General features: G+C 34.7%; 1 protein-coding gene across 3 annotated transcripts in view; it reads right to left on the bottom strand.

Moving 5' to 3' along the window:
* Window positions 1-492: 492 nt before the first annotated feature.
* Window positions 493-14,100, bottom strand: part of pacsin1b (protein kinase C and casein kinase substrate in neurons 1b) — a 32,589-nt gene continuing 18,981 nt past the window's right edge. For all 3 annotated transcript variants that reach the window (XM_051112590.1, XM_051112591.1, XM_051112589.1), the window contains 9 exons: window positions 8,400-8,513; window positions 7,515-7,671; window positions 7,116-7,351; window positions 6,796-6,951; window positions 5,236-5,411; window positions 3,547-3,667; window positions 3,340-3,470; window positions 3,058-3,245; window positions 493-1,873 (listed from right to left, as the gene is read on the bottom strand). In XM_051112590.1, the coding sequence (XP_050968547.1) occupies window positions 1,764-1,873; window positions 3,058-3,245; window positions 3,340-3,470; window positions 3,547-3,667; window positions 5,236-5,411; window positions 6,796-6,951; window positions 7,116-7,351; window positions 7,515-7,671; window positions 8,400-8,459 (1,335 nt within the window). In that variant the 5' untranslated portion in view covers window positions 8,460-8,513 and the 3' untranslated portion in view covers window positions 493-1,763. The remainder of the gene's footprint in view (window positions 1,874-3,057; window positions 3,246-3,339; window positions 3,471-3,546; window positions 3,668-5,235; window positions 5,412-6,795; window positions 6,952-7,115; window positions 7,352-7,514; window positions 7,672-8,399; window positions 8,514-14,100) is intronic.

Raw genomic sequence — 14,100 nt, 5'->3', positions numbered from 1 at the left:
ACTGTATGTTTGTTGTAAAAGCACATGGGAGGATCTCATAAAAAAATGTTTATTTTACAATTTTTTAAACTTTCATGGCAATTAATATTCCCTTTTTAATTTTTTTTTTTTTTTTTTGCTTTTTCCTTTTTATTTTTATATTAAATATAATTCATTTATTATATATTTACTTTTGAGTTTAAGTTTGAGATTTTTCTGCTGAGATGTAAATGAAATTGATACAAATTGTACGATTTTTTTATTCTAATAGTACTTATTTTTATTTTTATAAATAATTATAATATTTTTATGAAGCATAATAGTAATTAAAAAATCTACAAAGCTTAATTTTCTCTAAGAACAATATTACTTCTTATTTCCTATCTATTGATTTTGAGTTGAAATATGACAGATTTACTTTAGGTTATTGGACACTAGTAAAGATCTTCTGCAATCCTGACCTCTAGTGGTGACCCAAAGCCTTGTATTTCACTCATTTGCATTGGTCTCAGATTCATGAGTTTTTTCTTTTATTGTGAACTTGAATTGGACAGTTACTACACTGACATGAAGACTAAAACACATCAGTCCAGTCTAAACATACAGCATATATACATCACCTCCTCCATCCACAATCCATAACAGAGTGTAGCTCTCTACAGGGTTAAAAACATATGACAAATGAAATCACCATAGATTAGTATTAACATTGTTGCGCTACAGTAAGAACTTTGCCCATTGATTTAGTTATGGATCGCATGTTAAAAGACATTCCCAGTCTCATAAACAGGCAAAAGGCAGAAAAAGCACTTGAACATACTTTTCAACAGAATGCGCCCAGATACCACTGTGAACCACAGTTCAATGGTCATGAAGTCATAACTAACATCCTGACTCAAAAATTCTGAATTTGTATCATAGATAAATCTTTTGTAGAATTTCAGTTCTGATTCATTCAAGATTTATTACAAATTAGGACAGAAATTGATCAGCAATCTTTTAGGGAAAAAAAAGACACTTCACCATAGTTGTCTTTTAAGTGAAAGCTTACACTTACTTGTTCAAGGGCTTTTACATTTTCTTAAAATAGGTTTAAAAAAAAAAGATAAAAAACAAGAAAAAAGAATGTAATGTGTTTTGAGGCATCATTTGCATTTGGAAAAAAATATTGACGCATTAAAGTACAACTGACCCTATTTACACACGTTTCTGCTCTTACTGTGCACAGTTTATCAAGAATAATATGTTTAAAAATAAAAATGCTCCGCCTCTACAACCACTCTCCTTGTTGAGTGATGTCATCAAGCCCTTTGATTTAAAGCCCCTCCCCTCAACCATGTGGGTCCGCCCACTTTTCACAACCCAAATCAAGTCCCGCCCTCACTGAATATCCTGCTTCACATATAAATGCGTCAAATTATGTAAGCAAAATAGATGCTAGGTTTAACACAGAACCTCCACTTCAAAATTAAAGTCTAGTATACACATCGCATAGCCGGTTTTCGCTACGCTAGGCTTCATGGACGTCATTACATTAATATTGTTACAGGAGACCATACGCGAACACATGTCAGCAGCACAAGAATTCATACTGAACATGGCTACATAGACGCACAGAATCATTCCCTGCTCTCGCTGGGGTGCGATATGTGTTTGGGATACTGTAGGCTTTTTTAAGGAAATGCTGCGTAAAGCTTCTCAGCAAGTCAATCAGGCAAGGAAATTGTTTTTTCTGAAATCTCGCGGGGTAAAGTCTTTAAGGCCTTCTTCATCACACAAGGCAACTAAACGGGCTCGACGTAGTTAGCCGGGTACAAGCCTTGCTGACCGCTGTCCAACCGGCCTTTGCACCAACCCTGCTCGTCCTCATCCTCCAGTTTGGTCAGCTCTTCTCCTGCAAAAACATAGGGATCTATGATTAACATGAGCAGATAAAATGCAAAGATATGCATTTTTATAAAGAATGAAACACTGATTTTATAGTAGCTGTGCTAGTTTCATGTCTCTTGTATTTTGATTCGTTTTTGTCAGGATTCTTTGATGAACAGAATGTTTTTATTTCAAATGGAGTCTTTTGTAACATTATAAATGCCTTTGCTGTCACTTTAGATCAATGAAACAAATCATTTTTGAATAAAAGTATTCATTTCTTTAAAAAAACGAAATCTAACTTTTGTAAAGCTAAAAGTTTAGTTCGTCAGCAGTTCGCTAGCATATAGATGACCTCAAAAGACATGAAAAACTAGAAACTAAGTATGTTTATAAATGCATTATGTTCACAAAAAGAGGATAAAACTTATTTTCTAGTAGCTGTGCTAACATAATAGAATTGAAACTCAATATTTAATGTTCATTTAATTATTTTGGCAAGTGTACCCTATAATAAACATTTCACTGAACGTTATCACTTCCATATATTAAAAACATGACACACTATTTGAGTATTTAAAAAAAAAAAAAAAAAAAACAATGGTGTAAGACATTTTTATGAATGTTTAAATAACATTTTAATCGTACTAAGAAAACAGGTACAATTCAATATTCCCACAATCAAAATGGAATTTTTGGAAAACATTTATAGAACATAAATTGTAACATTTTTAATGCATTAAAAAATAATATTTTTATTTTGCAAGGAAGCATATTGATCAATAGTGACAGTAAAGACATTTATAATGTTACAAAAGATTTCTATAAATGCTGTTCTTCTTAACTTTCACTTCTTCAAAGAAACATGAAAAAATGGTTTCCATAAAAACATGAAGCAGCAAAAGCTGTTTTTTAAAACTGATAATGAAATGTTTTTTTGAGCAGCAAATCAGTATATTAGAATGATTTCTGAATGCTCACGTGACACTGAAGACTGGAGTAATGCATCACAGAAATAAATTACATGTTAAAATGTATTAAAATAGTAAAGAGTTATATTAAATTGCAATAATATTTCACAATATAGCTGTTTTTACTGTATTTTTGATCAAATAAATGCAGCCTCGGTGAGACTTTTTCAAAAACATCTTACTGTCCCAATCTTTTGTATGGGTATGGGTCTCATAAGTTTTAATTTGCAATTCTCACCTGCTTTAAATGTGAGCTCATCTTGTTCTTGTCCCTCATAGTCATACAGCGCTCTCACTCGCACTACTTTACTCTCCTCTTCGAACGGATTTCCGCCGTTTGTTTCACTAGCTGATTGGGCAGCAGGCGGCTGCTCGTCATCAGACCATTCAGCAGAATATTGCTGGTTCTTCTCATAACTGCTCACGCTGAGGAAGACAACCAGATGAGAGAAGCTCAAATTAGTTTCTTCATAGCTTAGATTATTAACAAAGAGCATAAATAGCACAAAAACATCAGTACCTGCCCCGGCTACTAGTCTGCGGTGTGCCCGGATCTATACCATGTGTGATTTGAGTCAGCATGACTCCATCATGGTTCCTCTTAATCTTCTCCTTCTTATTAATGGAGTGGCCCAGCTCTGGGTTAAACTCCTGATCCGGAGACAGAATGGATTATGAGTAATATTCTCTAAGTACCACCAGATATGTCCCTCAAACTGACATTTACCTCAAACTGCGGCCAGTTCATGTGCATGCCTGGTCCGTGGACGCTGCTGAACCACTTGAGGTCTTCTTGAGCACTGGCTGAGGCAATGACTCGCTCTAGTTCCCTGTAGACTGCAGCATAGCTGTAGAGAGTGAATTAGAGATTATTGAGAGAGTGGTTTGGTGCATTCATATTCAAATAGGAAGTTGGAAGTGGACAATGAAAGGCTAATTAAAATATAATTTGTATATGGGCCAACAAGTCAAAAGTTTACATACACCTTGCAGAATCTGCAAAATGTTAATTATTTGACCAAAATAAGAGGGATCATACAAAATGCATGTTATTTTTTATGTAGTACTGATCTGAATAAGATATCTCACATGAAAGTTGTTTACATATAGTCCATATAAGAAATTGATAGCTGAATTTATAAAAATGACCCTGTTCGAAAATTTACATACACCTGATTCTTAATACTGTGTTGTTACATGAATGATCCACAGTTTTTTGTTTGTTTTGTTTAGTGATAGTTGTTCATGAGTCCTTTGTTTGTATTTTGTTTTCAGCATTTTTCTGTGTTTGAATCCTTTCCAACAATGACTGTATGATTTTGAGATTCATCTTTTCACACTGAGGACAACTGAGGGACTCATATGCAACTATTACAGAAGGTTCAAACGCTCACTGATGCGCCAGAAGGAAACATGATGCATTAAAAGCCGGCGGGTGAAAACTTTTGAATTTGAAGATCAGGGTGAATTTGACTTATTTTGTCTTCTGGGAAACATGTAAGTAACTTTTGTAGCTTCTGAAGGGCAGTACTACATGAAAAAAATATGACACTTAGTCAAAATAAGAAAAATGTACACATCTTCAATATGTTCAAAAGTTCTCACCCCCCGGCTCTTAATGCATAAGTGTTTCCTTCCAGGTTAGCACCTAATAAAAAAAAAAAATGCTTTTGGGTGATCCCTCTTATTTTGGTAAAAAATTAAATTTTGTAGATTCTGCAAGGTATATGTAAATGTTTGACTTTAACTGTATATTTAAAGAAAGACTGTAAATTATAAAATGCGTAAGTTTGGAGTCGGTATGATTTTTAATGTTTTGAAAGTTTAATGTTTAATGTTTAATGTTTCTTTTGCTCACCAAGCCAAGGCTACATTTATTTGATCAATACTGTAAAAAATAGTAATATATTGTGAAATATTATTAATATTAACTCAACTGAACGTTTTTCTATTTGAATATATTGTAAAATGCAATTTATTCCTGTGATCAAAGCTGAGTTTTCAGCATCATTACTCCAGTCTTCAGTGTCACATGATCCTGTAGAAATCATTCTAATGTGCTGATTTGCTTCTGAAGAAATTTCTTATTTTACATTTTTGCTTCATATTTTTATGGAAACCATGCCACTTTTTTCAGGATTGTTTAATGAATATAATTCTAAATCTTTTTCAACATTATAAATGAATGCATCCCTACTGACTAAAAATAGTAATTCTTTTTAAAAAATAAAGTTTTCCTGACCTCAAACTTTTAAATTTGCTAAAAGTTTAATTTACCAACAGGACACTAGCATATAGATGACCTCAAAAGACATGAAAAACCAGAAATCAAGTTTGTTTATTAACACATTATGTTTACAAAAAGACTAAACTTCAGACCACCAGGCTCAGGAGACCAGATCTGTGATTAGCTGACCTTTGGCTCTCGGTGAGGTTAAGATGGCGTTTGATATCCAGAAGCACCTCCCGGAGGAAGTTCAGCCTCTTCTCCTCAAACTGCTGGCACTGCTCGAACACCACCTCCATGTTCTCCATGTACTGCGGCGTGCACTTGCTTAGCTCATCAAGGCTCTTCTCATATTTTTCTTTGGCCTGAAACACAAAACAAACGGCATCTTAAATCTTCTGACTTGCTGCATATGAAATCCCTTATTTAAGCAAAAATGAAGAGGTAAGCCAATTATAACAGTGAGTATTTGCATAAAGTTCTAAAAGTTGAATTCTGACCTATTTCAAGGGCACTTTTAACCTGCTATTCTTGCAACAGCATGCATACATTTTCTTAACTGACTAATAACTTTATATGGCTTGGATTTATAGCTGCACATGGGATGGTTTCGTAGATAACTACAGCTGTCACTCAACTGTCCAGCTTGTCTATTGTACGGTGGCTCAGCTGATTCCCCTGGGACTCTAGGTTAAGTGCTTCTAATGGATGCTGGGTTAGGTTAAAGGCTAATGAATTGGCTGTACAGTGAGTTCGAGAGCCATTTATTGAACGTCCCTGTGTTGTTTCCCATTAAGTCGTCCAAAGGCAGAGTAATAATATGAAAGTAAGCTCTGGGGAGTCGGACCTGCTGGTGTAATGAATAGCGGATGAAATTGCTTGAGGATATTACCATGCAGTGGCGTCTGTTGCTTCTATTGTGGTGAGATTTAAAAGCTAATTTTTTTTGAAGAAAGAAATGTCACATAAAGTGCAACATGAATTTACACAAAATACATTGGCTGTGGCGCAAATATGCTGCCAGGTCACAATTTTATGGATACAGCTAAAATAGAAAACCAAATACTGAGAATAATCTACACTACCCATCAAAAGGTTTTGAATGGTAAGATTTTTAATGCTTTTTAAAGTCTCTTCTGCTCACCAAGCCTGCATTTATTTGATCCGAAGTACAGCAAAACAGTACAATTTTGAAATATTTTTACTATTTAAAATAACTGTTTTCTATTTGAATATATTTTAAAATGTAATTTATCCCTGTGATTTCAAAGCTGAATTTTTAGTTTCATTACTCCAGTCACATGATCCTTCAGAAATCATTTTAATATTCTGATTTGCTGCTCAAAAAACATTTATTATTATTATGTTGAAAACAGCTAAGTAGAAAAAAAGTATACTGGATCATGTGACACTGGAGACTGGAGTAATTTTACAATATATTCACACAGTTATTTTAAATAGTAAAAATATTTCACCGTATTACTGATTTTGCTGTATTTTGGATCAAATAAATGCAGGCTTGGTGAGCAGAAGAGACTTCTTTAAAAAAAACATTCAAAATTTTACTGTTCAAAAACTTTTGACTAGTGTATGCCGTGCTTGCAATTTAATGGAATGGAATGCTCCATTTGCTCCACAGACTTTCAATGTAAGTGCATGACCCTAAACATAACTTTTGGTTTGTTTGAGCAATGAAGTTGTTATTAAAAATGCATGTAGTGCATAACATGCATTATTTTCTTGACTGACCTTCTGAACGTCGTTTTTGCACTTGTCCAACTTCTCCTGGAGTTTCTTCTGCTGATCTGATGTGACGGACGCCTCTCCTTTGCTATTGGCCTCCCTTGTAGATGCAATTTTTTCCTCCTTGCAGGCAATGTGGTACGTTTTCTTTGCTGTTTCCAACTGCAGATTGAAGATAAGATGAACTTGATAAGCATTAGCACTTTAAGTCAATTGTTTGTAGTTTCAAGTGAAGATATTTCCAAGATATCTTGCAGTTCCAAATCAAGATTAAAGGTGCATTATGTCTGTTTTTATCTATGGTTATATTTGGAATATAACCTCACCTCTTTGAGTTTTTTGGCCCAGGGTTTCTGGGCTTTCCGGAAACCCTCCTCCGCCTCTTTGGTTTCTTTGAAGCCGCCCATCATTTGTTTGTGGTAGGCCTCCTTCTGCCAGTTCTTCACCTTCTCCAAGTCCTCGTTCACCAGGTTATTTTTCACCTCCTGGTGCAAGTCGCTCACCTTTTCTGCTTCTGTCATCAGAGCAACCCAGGCTCTCTCCAAAGTCCCGTACTGCGGCCCTGCGGGCGGCAATAAACAATGCATTAAGATTGATTGAGTGAGAAAGCGAGGTCTAAAGAGAAGCTCATTTAACTTATCAAGCAACAAAACATTTTGCTTTCAAGATTGTCACTTTAAATCCATTCAAGGATTTCTGTGCACACATCATCAATCATTCAGCACCTCTCTCCACCAGCTGCCTCCACCTCTTGGACCAGTCGGTGAGCTGCTGGGCATACGCCTTCTCGATCTTGGCACGCTCCTGTATGCAACTCATCATGTCGTTGCAGAGTCGGTGGCCATCCTCGATTCGCTTTACTGTACGCTTGTAGTTCCCAACCTGGGAAACATGGATACATTTTGAAATAGGTCAAGTCATGGACAGAGCAGCAGTAAAGCATTAGAGCTAAATGACCTGTAATTCAATAGTAAACAACAGTGACTGTCCATTTCTTCAGTGTCCTTGGTTCCATATGGATTTTTAAAAATGCACAAAAAATGCAAAAAAATAATTAATTTAAAATAAAACAAAAACAATAAATATAATTAATTAATTAAAATTAATTACAATTTTGAAATGTAAAGTACTACATTAAAAAGTGTAGTCCTTCACCAGAAATTCTATTCCATCAAACATATTTTTATATGGAGTCAAAGTCATATTTATTTGTTTGTAACAATCCCAAGGCCCACACTAGGTCTGTCTTTGTATACATTATCTGTTAAAAAATCGATTCTGTGGAGAAAATGAATGGGATTCTACCACAGTCTGCTCTATAACATATGCCAGATAAATCAACAACAATGACAGTTTTACCTCTAATACTATGATAATATCATGCTGATCAATATAATGTTTGGTTGCTCTTTGGCTGAATGACACACTTCCACATCAGTGACAGTCAATTAGTCAATATGACACAACATCACAGACGCTAACAGCATGTTTGGCATCTAATCAAGCACCTAAGCTTCACAGCTGTGGTTGCCTGTACATATGAGACATTTAACCTACACATGTGATTAATAACATTCAAAAACAACATGTAGTAAGATTTGAAACCTGACCTCCCAAAAACTGTCTGTGGTCTCGTCGGACATGGCATACTCATCGTAGGCACCCGACATGCTGTGAGATTTGGCAGAGGAGGACTGAAGCTAATGAATGAAATTCACCATGTACTGCAGAAAAGAGAAAATGACAAAAGTGATGAGAGCATAAGCAATATGGTGCAAAAGAATATTTGACCCTCTATACCAACCTAAAAGGTATACATGAAAATTATGCTTTGTTAAATACATTTAAACCATCAAAATGTCATGCATTTAGTAATTCAAAAACTTAGTTCGCTGAAAAATGCATTGGACCAAATGGGTGCCGTCAGAATGAGAGTCCAAACAGCTGATGAAAACATTACATTAATCCACAAGTAATACATATGATACCAATCCACTGATTAACACATTGTGAAGCAAAAAGCTACAAGTTTGTAAGAAACAAGTCCATCATTAAGTTACATTTTAACTTGAAACTGCTGTTTCCAGCTAAAGTCCTCTCTTCATTGCTTTCTGCTGTGAAAAAGTCGTCTTGTCTGAATCATAAAAGAAATATGCACAGCTAAAGCACTGTTTACAACCAAAAACAATTCAAAACAGTTCTTGATGTGAGCATTATTATGAATTATAGACTAGTATTTTGGCAGTACAAGTGGCTAAGATATACAGCTTGTGAACTGCATACATTTCTAACTAATGGCTGGAAAACTTTTAGAACTATTTACACACAACTAATTCTTTAACTGGGCAAATTAACCAGCTGTAAACAGCCCTTTACAAAACCAGAGAAGAGAAGAAAATACTGTAGCAGGCAGAGCAATACTGAACTGGGGGTGAGGGGTTTATATGAATGTTTCTCTGAGGGGAACTGACTGTCTTCAGAAAAGTGTAGATGGTATTTTCTTTTCATCTTACCTCCATATAATGCATATTAATTTAATATTTAAAAGTGCAGGACTGTCTGTTTACAGCTGTATCAAGGAAACACTCTATTGCTGCTGTTCCATAAGCACCACCTGCTGTTAGAATGTGAATTTGCAACCTTGTCTGCTGTTTTTGTTTTATTCAGGCAGGTTTTTTGTAGCATGATTTGCAAAGCTAAGGTCAGAGCATTTTCTTTTTGCTCCAAATTTTGAAATTACACAACCTAATTTACATCAAAAGCTGCTCATTCTACACATAGCATGTTTGTTTAAATCGTAATTAAAATGCAATGGTTTTGTTTCCTGCATTCTCATTCACTGTCAGGGAAAAAATGTGATAAACTGTGAAACCATCAGAAACCTAAAAAAGGAAAACATGATACAGATTTTTGGTCAAATTACCCAGCCAGCACTAGCCAGAATCAATGAAGTAAAAATGTCTTGGAAATGTCTGGATTAGCTTCTTACAAACAAGCAGCTTCTCACTTTACAAGTCATCTATTGATGCACTGGTTTGGTGTGAATTACTTGTGAATTATTGTCATGTTTTTATCAGCTGTTTGTACTCTCATTCTGACGGCACCCATTCACTGCAAAGGATTCATTGATAAGCAAGTCATGTAATGCAAATTTTCTTCAGTTCTGATATACAAACAAACTCTTCTACATCTTGAATGGACTGAGGGTGAGTATTTTCAGCAAATCTTCATTTTTGGGTGAACTATTTCTTTAAAAATGCCTAAAAAGTATGAAAAGTCAAATCATGTAGTCTTCTGTTTTGTGTTAAGCATGAATTTTGTTTTCTGAGCATTCAAGATTAATTTACAAACTTGCACATGTCCATAATGGCTGACCTGTTGCTGATTACCAACCCAAGAAGCCTCTTCAATCTTAAAAATGTAATTTGGTTATATGCCTTTTGACAAAAAGAAAACAAAGTGGAGCCCAAAACAGCCCTGGAGGAATCTCATAGCAATCATGTTGAAACTAGATATGTTGTTCTAGACATGCACGCTCTCAGACAGATTTGCAAGGTTATTTTAAACCAATATAGTTTCTCTTCTAACCCAATATTTCTGTGAGCAGTGATTCATGTAATAACTGTCATTTCAGCTGAATCAAAACAGAGATGCCAGAGTCTGGCAAAGCCAGTTGTTGCAGTTTCCTATGGAACACAGTAATAGTAAAGGCTTTTAAGTTATGTTGTTTGCGTTTATCTCAGCCCAGACAATACCTAATCTAATATGTCAAAGGAAACTTTATTAAAATGTTATTTTTGGCCTGTACAAGACATTCAATAACTTGACAATGGGACATATTAGTAATTATTAATACTTCTATATTCTGGCATGATATTCAATCCTTAAAACAGCCTTTGTGTCATCTGACCAGACTACACCAATGATTCAGTATGATTAAATCACACTGCCACTTTAAATCTGTGGTCCATCTGATCTATTCCAGACTACATAATGCTTAAAAACAAACACAAAGCTTCAGTTTGGCCTGATTGTATCATGATAATTTAACTTTCTATCAGTGATTGACAACCATCTTGTCACAGTGATGGGCATCAATCAAAGTGAAAATGCTGAAGGAAATGAACAAGAACCTACTGAGAAGAGACACAATATCACACAAACACAACCTTGAATGCACAATGACATTTTAAGAAATCTAATATAACCTTGGAAGAAAATTTATGAATGCCATTCTATGGCTCGCTGAAGGCGTACCAGGAAACAAACAAAAACGACACTGACAAATGACTCAAGTGACTTCAGAGTGTTTGCAATGATAATAAAATTATAGGCGAGCCGTGATGATGTCATACCATTATTCAGACCTGACAAGATGGGACGTTCTGATTTAAGAGCCTCCAGTTATTTATTAAGACACTCAAAGGGGGGCTGAATGATAATTGGTTCAAATGAAACCAATAAATGTGAACACAGTTCAGAGAGACAAAAACAATGACGTACAGTGCAAACGCACCAACACTGCAGCAAAAGTATAAAATCATAACCTTTTAAATGAGCTTTGATCACAAAACTAAGCATTTAAATATCATCTTACTTTAACAACAGACATTTTTGGGAGTATATACAAATATATACAGTAAAAACTGATATTTGTGTGTATTTAATGTAAGCATCTGTTGATCTCACTGATTTACATTACAATCAGAATTTCTAACATTTAGGCCACATAAACACCAGCATCTGCACTAAATTACACATTTTTTGGCCCCTAAATAAAACTGAGGTGTTTTTTCTTGAGTTTGAGCTCTATGTCCTCACTATATCATACTATATGAGCCATAAAAGCCTACAATATCAGTTAAAGTTAAATGTTTTTTAAAAAAGTCTCTTCTCTGCTCACCAAGCCTGCATTTATTTGATACAAAATACAGCAAAAGCAGTAATATTGTGAAATATTTTTACTATTTAAAATAACTGCTTTCTATTTGAATATATTTTAAAATGTAATTTATTCCTGTGATCAAAGCTGAATTTTCAGCATCATTACTCCAGTCACTTCAGAAATCATTCTAATATGCTGATTTGCTGTTCAAGAAACATTTTGTATTATTATTATCAATATTTGAAAGGCTGAGTAATTTTTTTTTCGGATTCTTTGATGAAAGATCCAAAGAACAGTATTTATCTGAAATATCAAGAGCTTGGAGTCAGTATAATGTTTATTTATTTTTTATTTTTTGGAAATAAATTAAAGAAATTAATACTTTTATTTAACAAGTATGCTTTAAATTGATCAAAAGTGATTAAAAAGACACTGATAATGTTACAAACATTTTCTATTTCATATAAATGCTGTTTTTCTGAACTTTATATTCATCAAAGAAACTGAAAAAAAAAACATAATAATAATAATAAATGTTTTTCTGAGCAGCAAATCAGAATATTAGAATGATTCCTGAAGTGACTGGAGTAATGATGCTAAAAATTCAGCTTTGAACTCACGGGAATAAATTACATTTTAAAATATATTCAAATAGAAATTATTCTGAATAGTAAAAATATTTTTGTTTGTTCTGTACTGTGGATCAAATAAATGGTGAGCAGAAGAGACTTCTTTAAACAACATCAAAAATCTTACTGTTCAAAAACTTTTGTCTGGTACTGTATATATATATATATATATATAAAAAACATGAAACTTTTTAAAAAAATTTTACAGGGTTAAAGAAATTATTGTGCAAGTTCCACAAAAACAGCTAAAATGGCCTCAATTTGGGCAGCATGTTCAATTAATCCATTCAAACTGGCGGGGCGGCAGTGGGCGGTGTTTAATCATTGCACATGACTCTTTGCCACATTAGACAAAAGGACTGTAAAAGTGGTTGGGCATCCCAACTATTGATTGACTTGGATCATAGCAACATTCAAAACATTGCATCACAAATGCATAAATCATGCCACATTTTTTAAGATCATAAATCACTTTCAGTATTTAGACCTATATTTAGATCACATTGTTATCATAAGTCGCAGATATCCTTATCTTGAGATTTAACACTTTATCTCATTTCAAATTAAATGAGATGATATTAAATAACAAATGCACAGTCAAATACAATCAACACGCCAATAGAACAAAGGTCACTCCATGTATGAACGCACTAAAATACACACAAAAACCCTCCAGCCAGTTGCATATGAGCATGTCTTTAACTCTAATAAACACAACAAATCATACCTCGAATGCAAAGCAAGCTCCATAAAAGCATCTACCAAATGCATGAACGTAAACACGAGTCAGGCAGTCAACAACAAAACCCCACGCTGCCCCCAAACAAAGCTCTCACATGCATCATCTCCTCCATACTGATGACGAACGCTCCAGGCACGACAAAAGAGGAAAAGCAACAAAAGGCTCACCGATCCCCCCGCGTTCATCCAGGGCACAGGCTGCCTTCAGATCCCAGGCACGTGGGACCCTCCACCCCCTAAAACCAACCCAACCGCCGCTCCACTCCACACTTTTGTTCAGTTTCGCCTCTTTCTTTCTAGGTTAAGCATTTCGTTAGGCTTTAGAGTAGCTGCAGACACAACTCACTGTGTTTCTGATGCTGGGTAGTTAAAAACACTTCTTGGTGGACAAAGTGGGTGTTCACAAGTGCAGCAGTGTGTGTGTGTGTGTCTGTGTGTGTGTGAGAGAGAGAGAGCGGTAGACTAATCACATTTGACTTGAATTATTTTGACAGAGTGAGATTTGGAGGGGGGGGGTTGGGCTGAGGGGGCTGAACTGAGCTTTAAGCTATTTATTTTCGACAAAAACAACACTGAAGACACAATATTTGGTGCTATTTTCAATAAATTTCTTTAGAATTATAGCTTTTTTAGTTATACAGGAAGAGTATGATAAAACAATCACAAAGAAGAGAAATGGTAGAACAGCTGGAACATTTTCTGACATTTTTTCATAACAGGTGAGCATTCAATACAGCAATGTTAATGATTGATGAGGAGATTCTGTGTTATAAAAAGACAGGCACATAACAATGTCTAGTGGCATGTTGACCAAAGCTTACTGGACGTTCTCATTTCTTATCAGGCCAGAAATGGAGTATTAAGTTATAAATGTTCTAAAAGATGTTGTAATTTATTTGAAAGAAGTCTCTTTTGCTCACCAAGGCTGCATTTATTTGATTAAAAATACAGTAAAACCAGTAATATTGTGAAATAATATTACAATTTAAAAGAACTGTTTTCCATTTGAACATGTTTTAAAATGTAATTTATTCCTCTGACGCAAAGCTGAATTTT

This window comes from Labeo rohita, chromosome 6 (assembly GCF_022985175.1).
Source record: "Labeo rohita strain BAU-BD-2019 chromosome 6, IGBB_LRoh.1.0, whole genome shotgun sequence".
NCBI classification, from domain to species: domain Eukaryota; kingdom Metazoa; phylum Chordata; class Actinopteri; order Cypriniformes; family Cyprinidae; genus Labeo; species Labeo rohita.
Note: the sequence above shows the minus strand (reverse complement) of the source record. Positions and strands in the feature narration are given on the sequence as shown.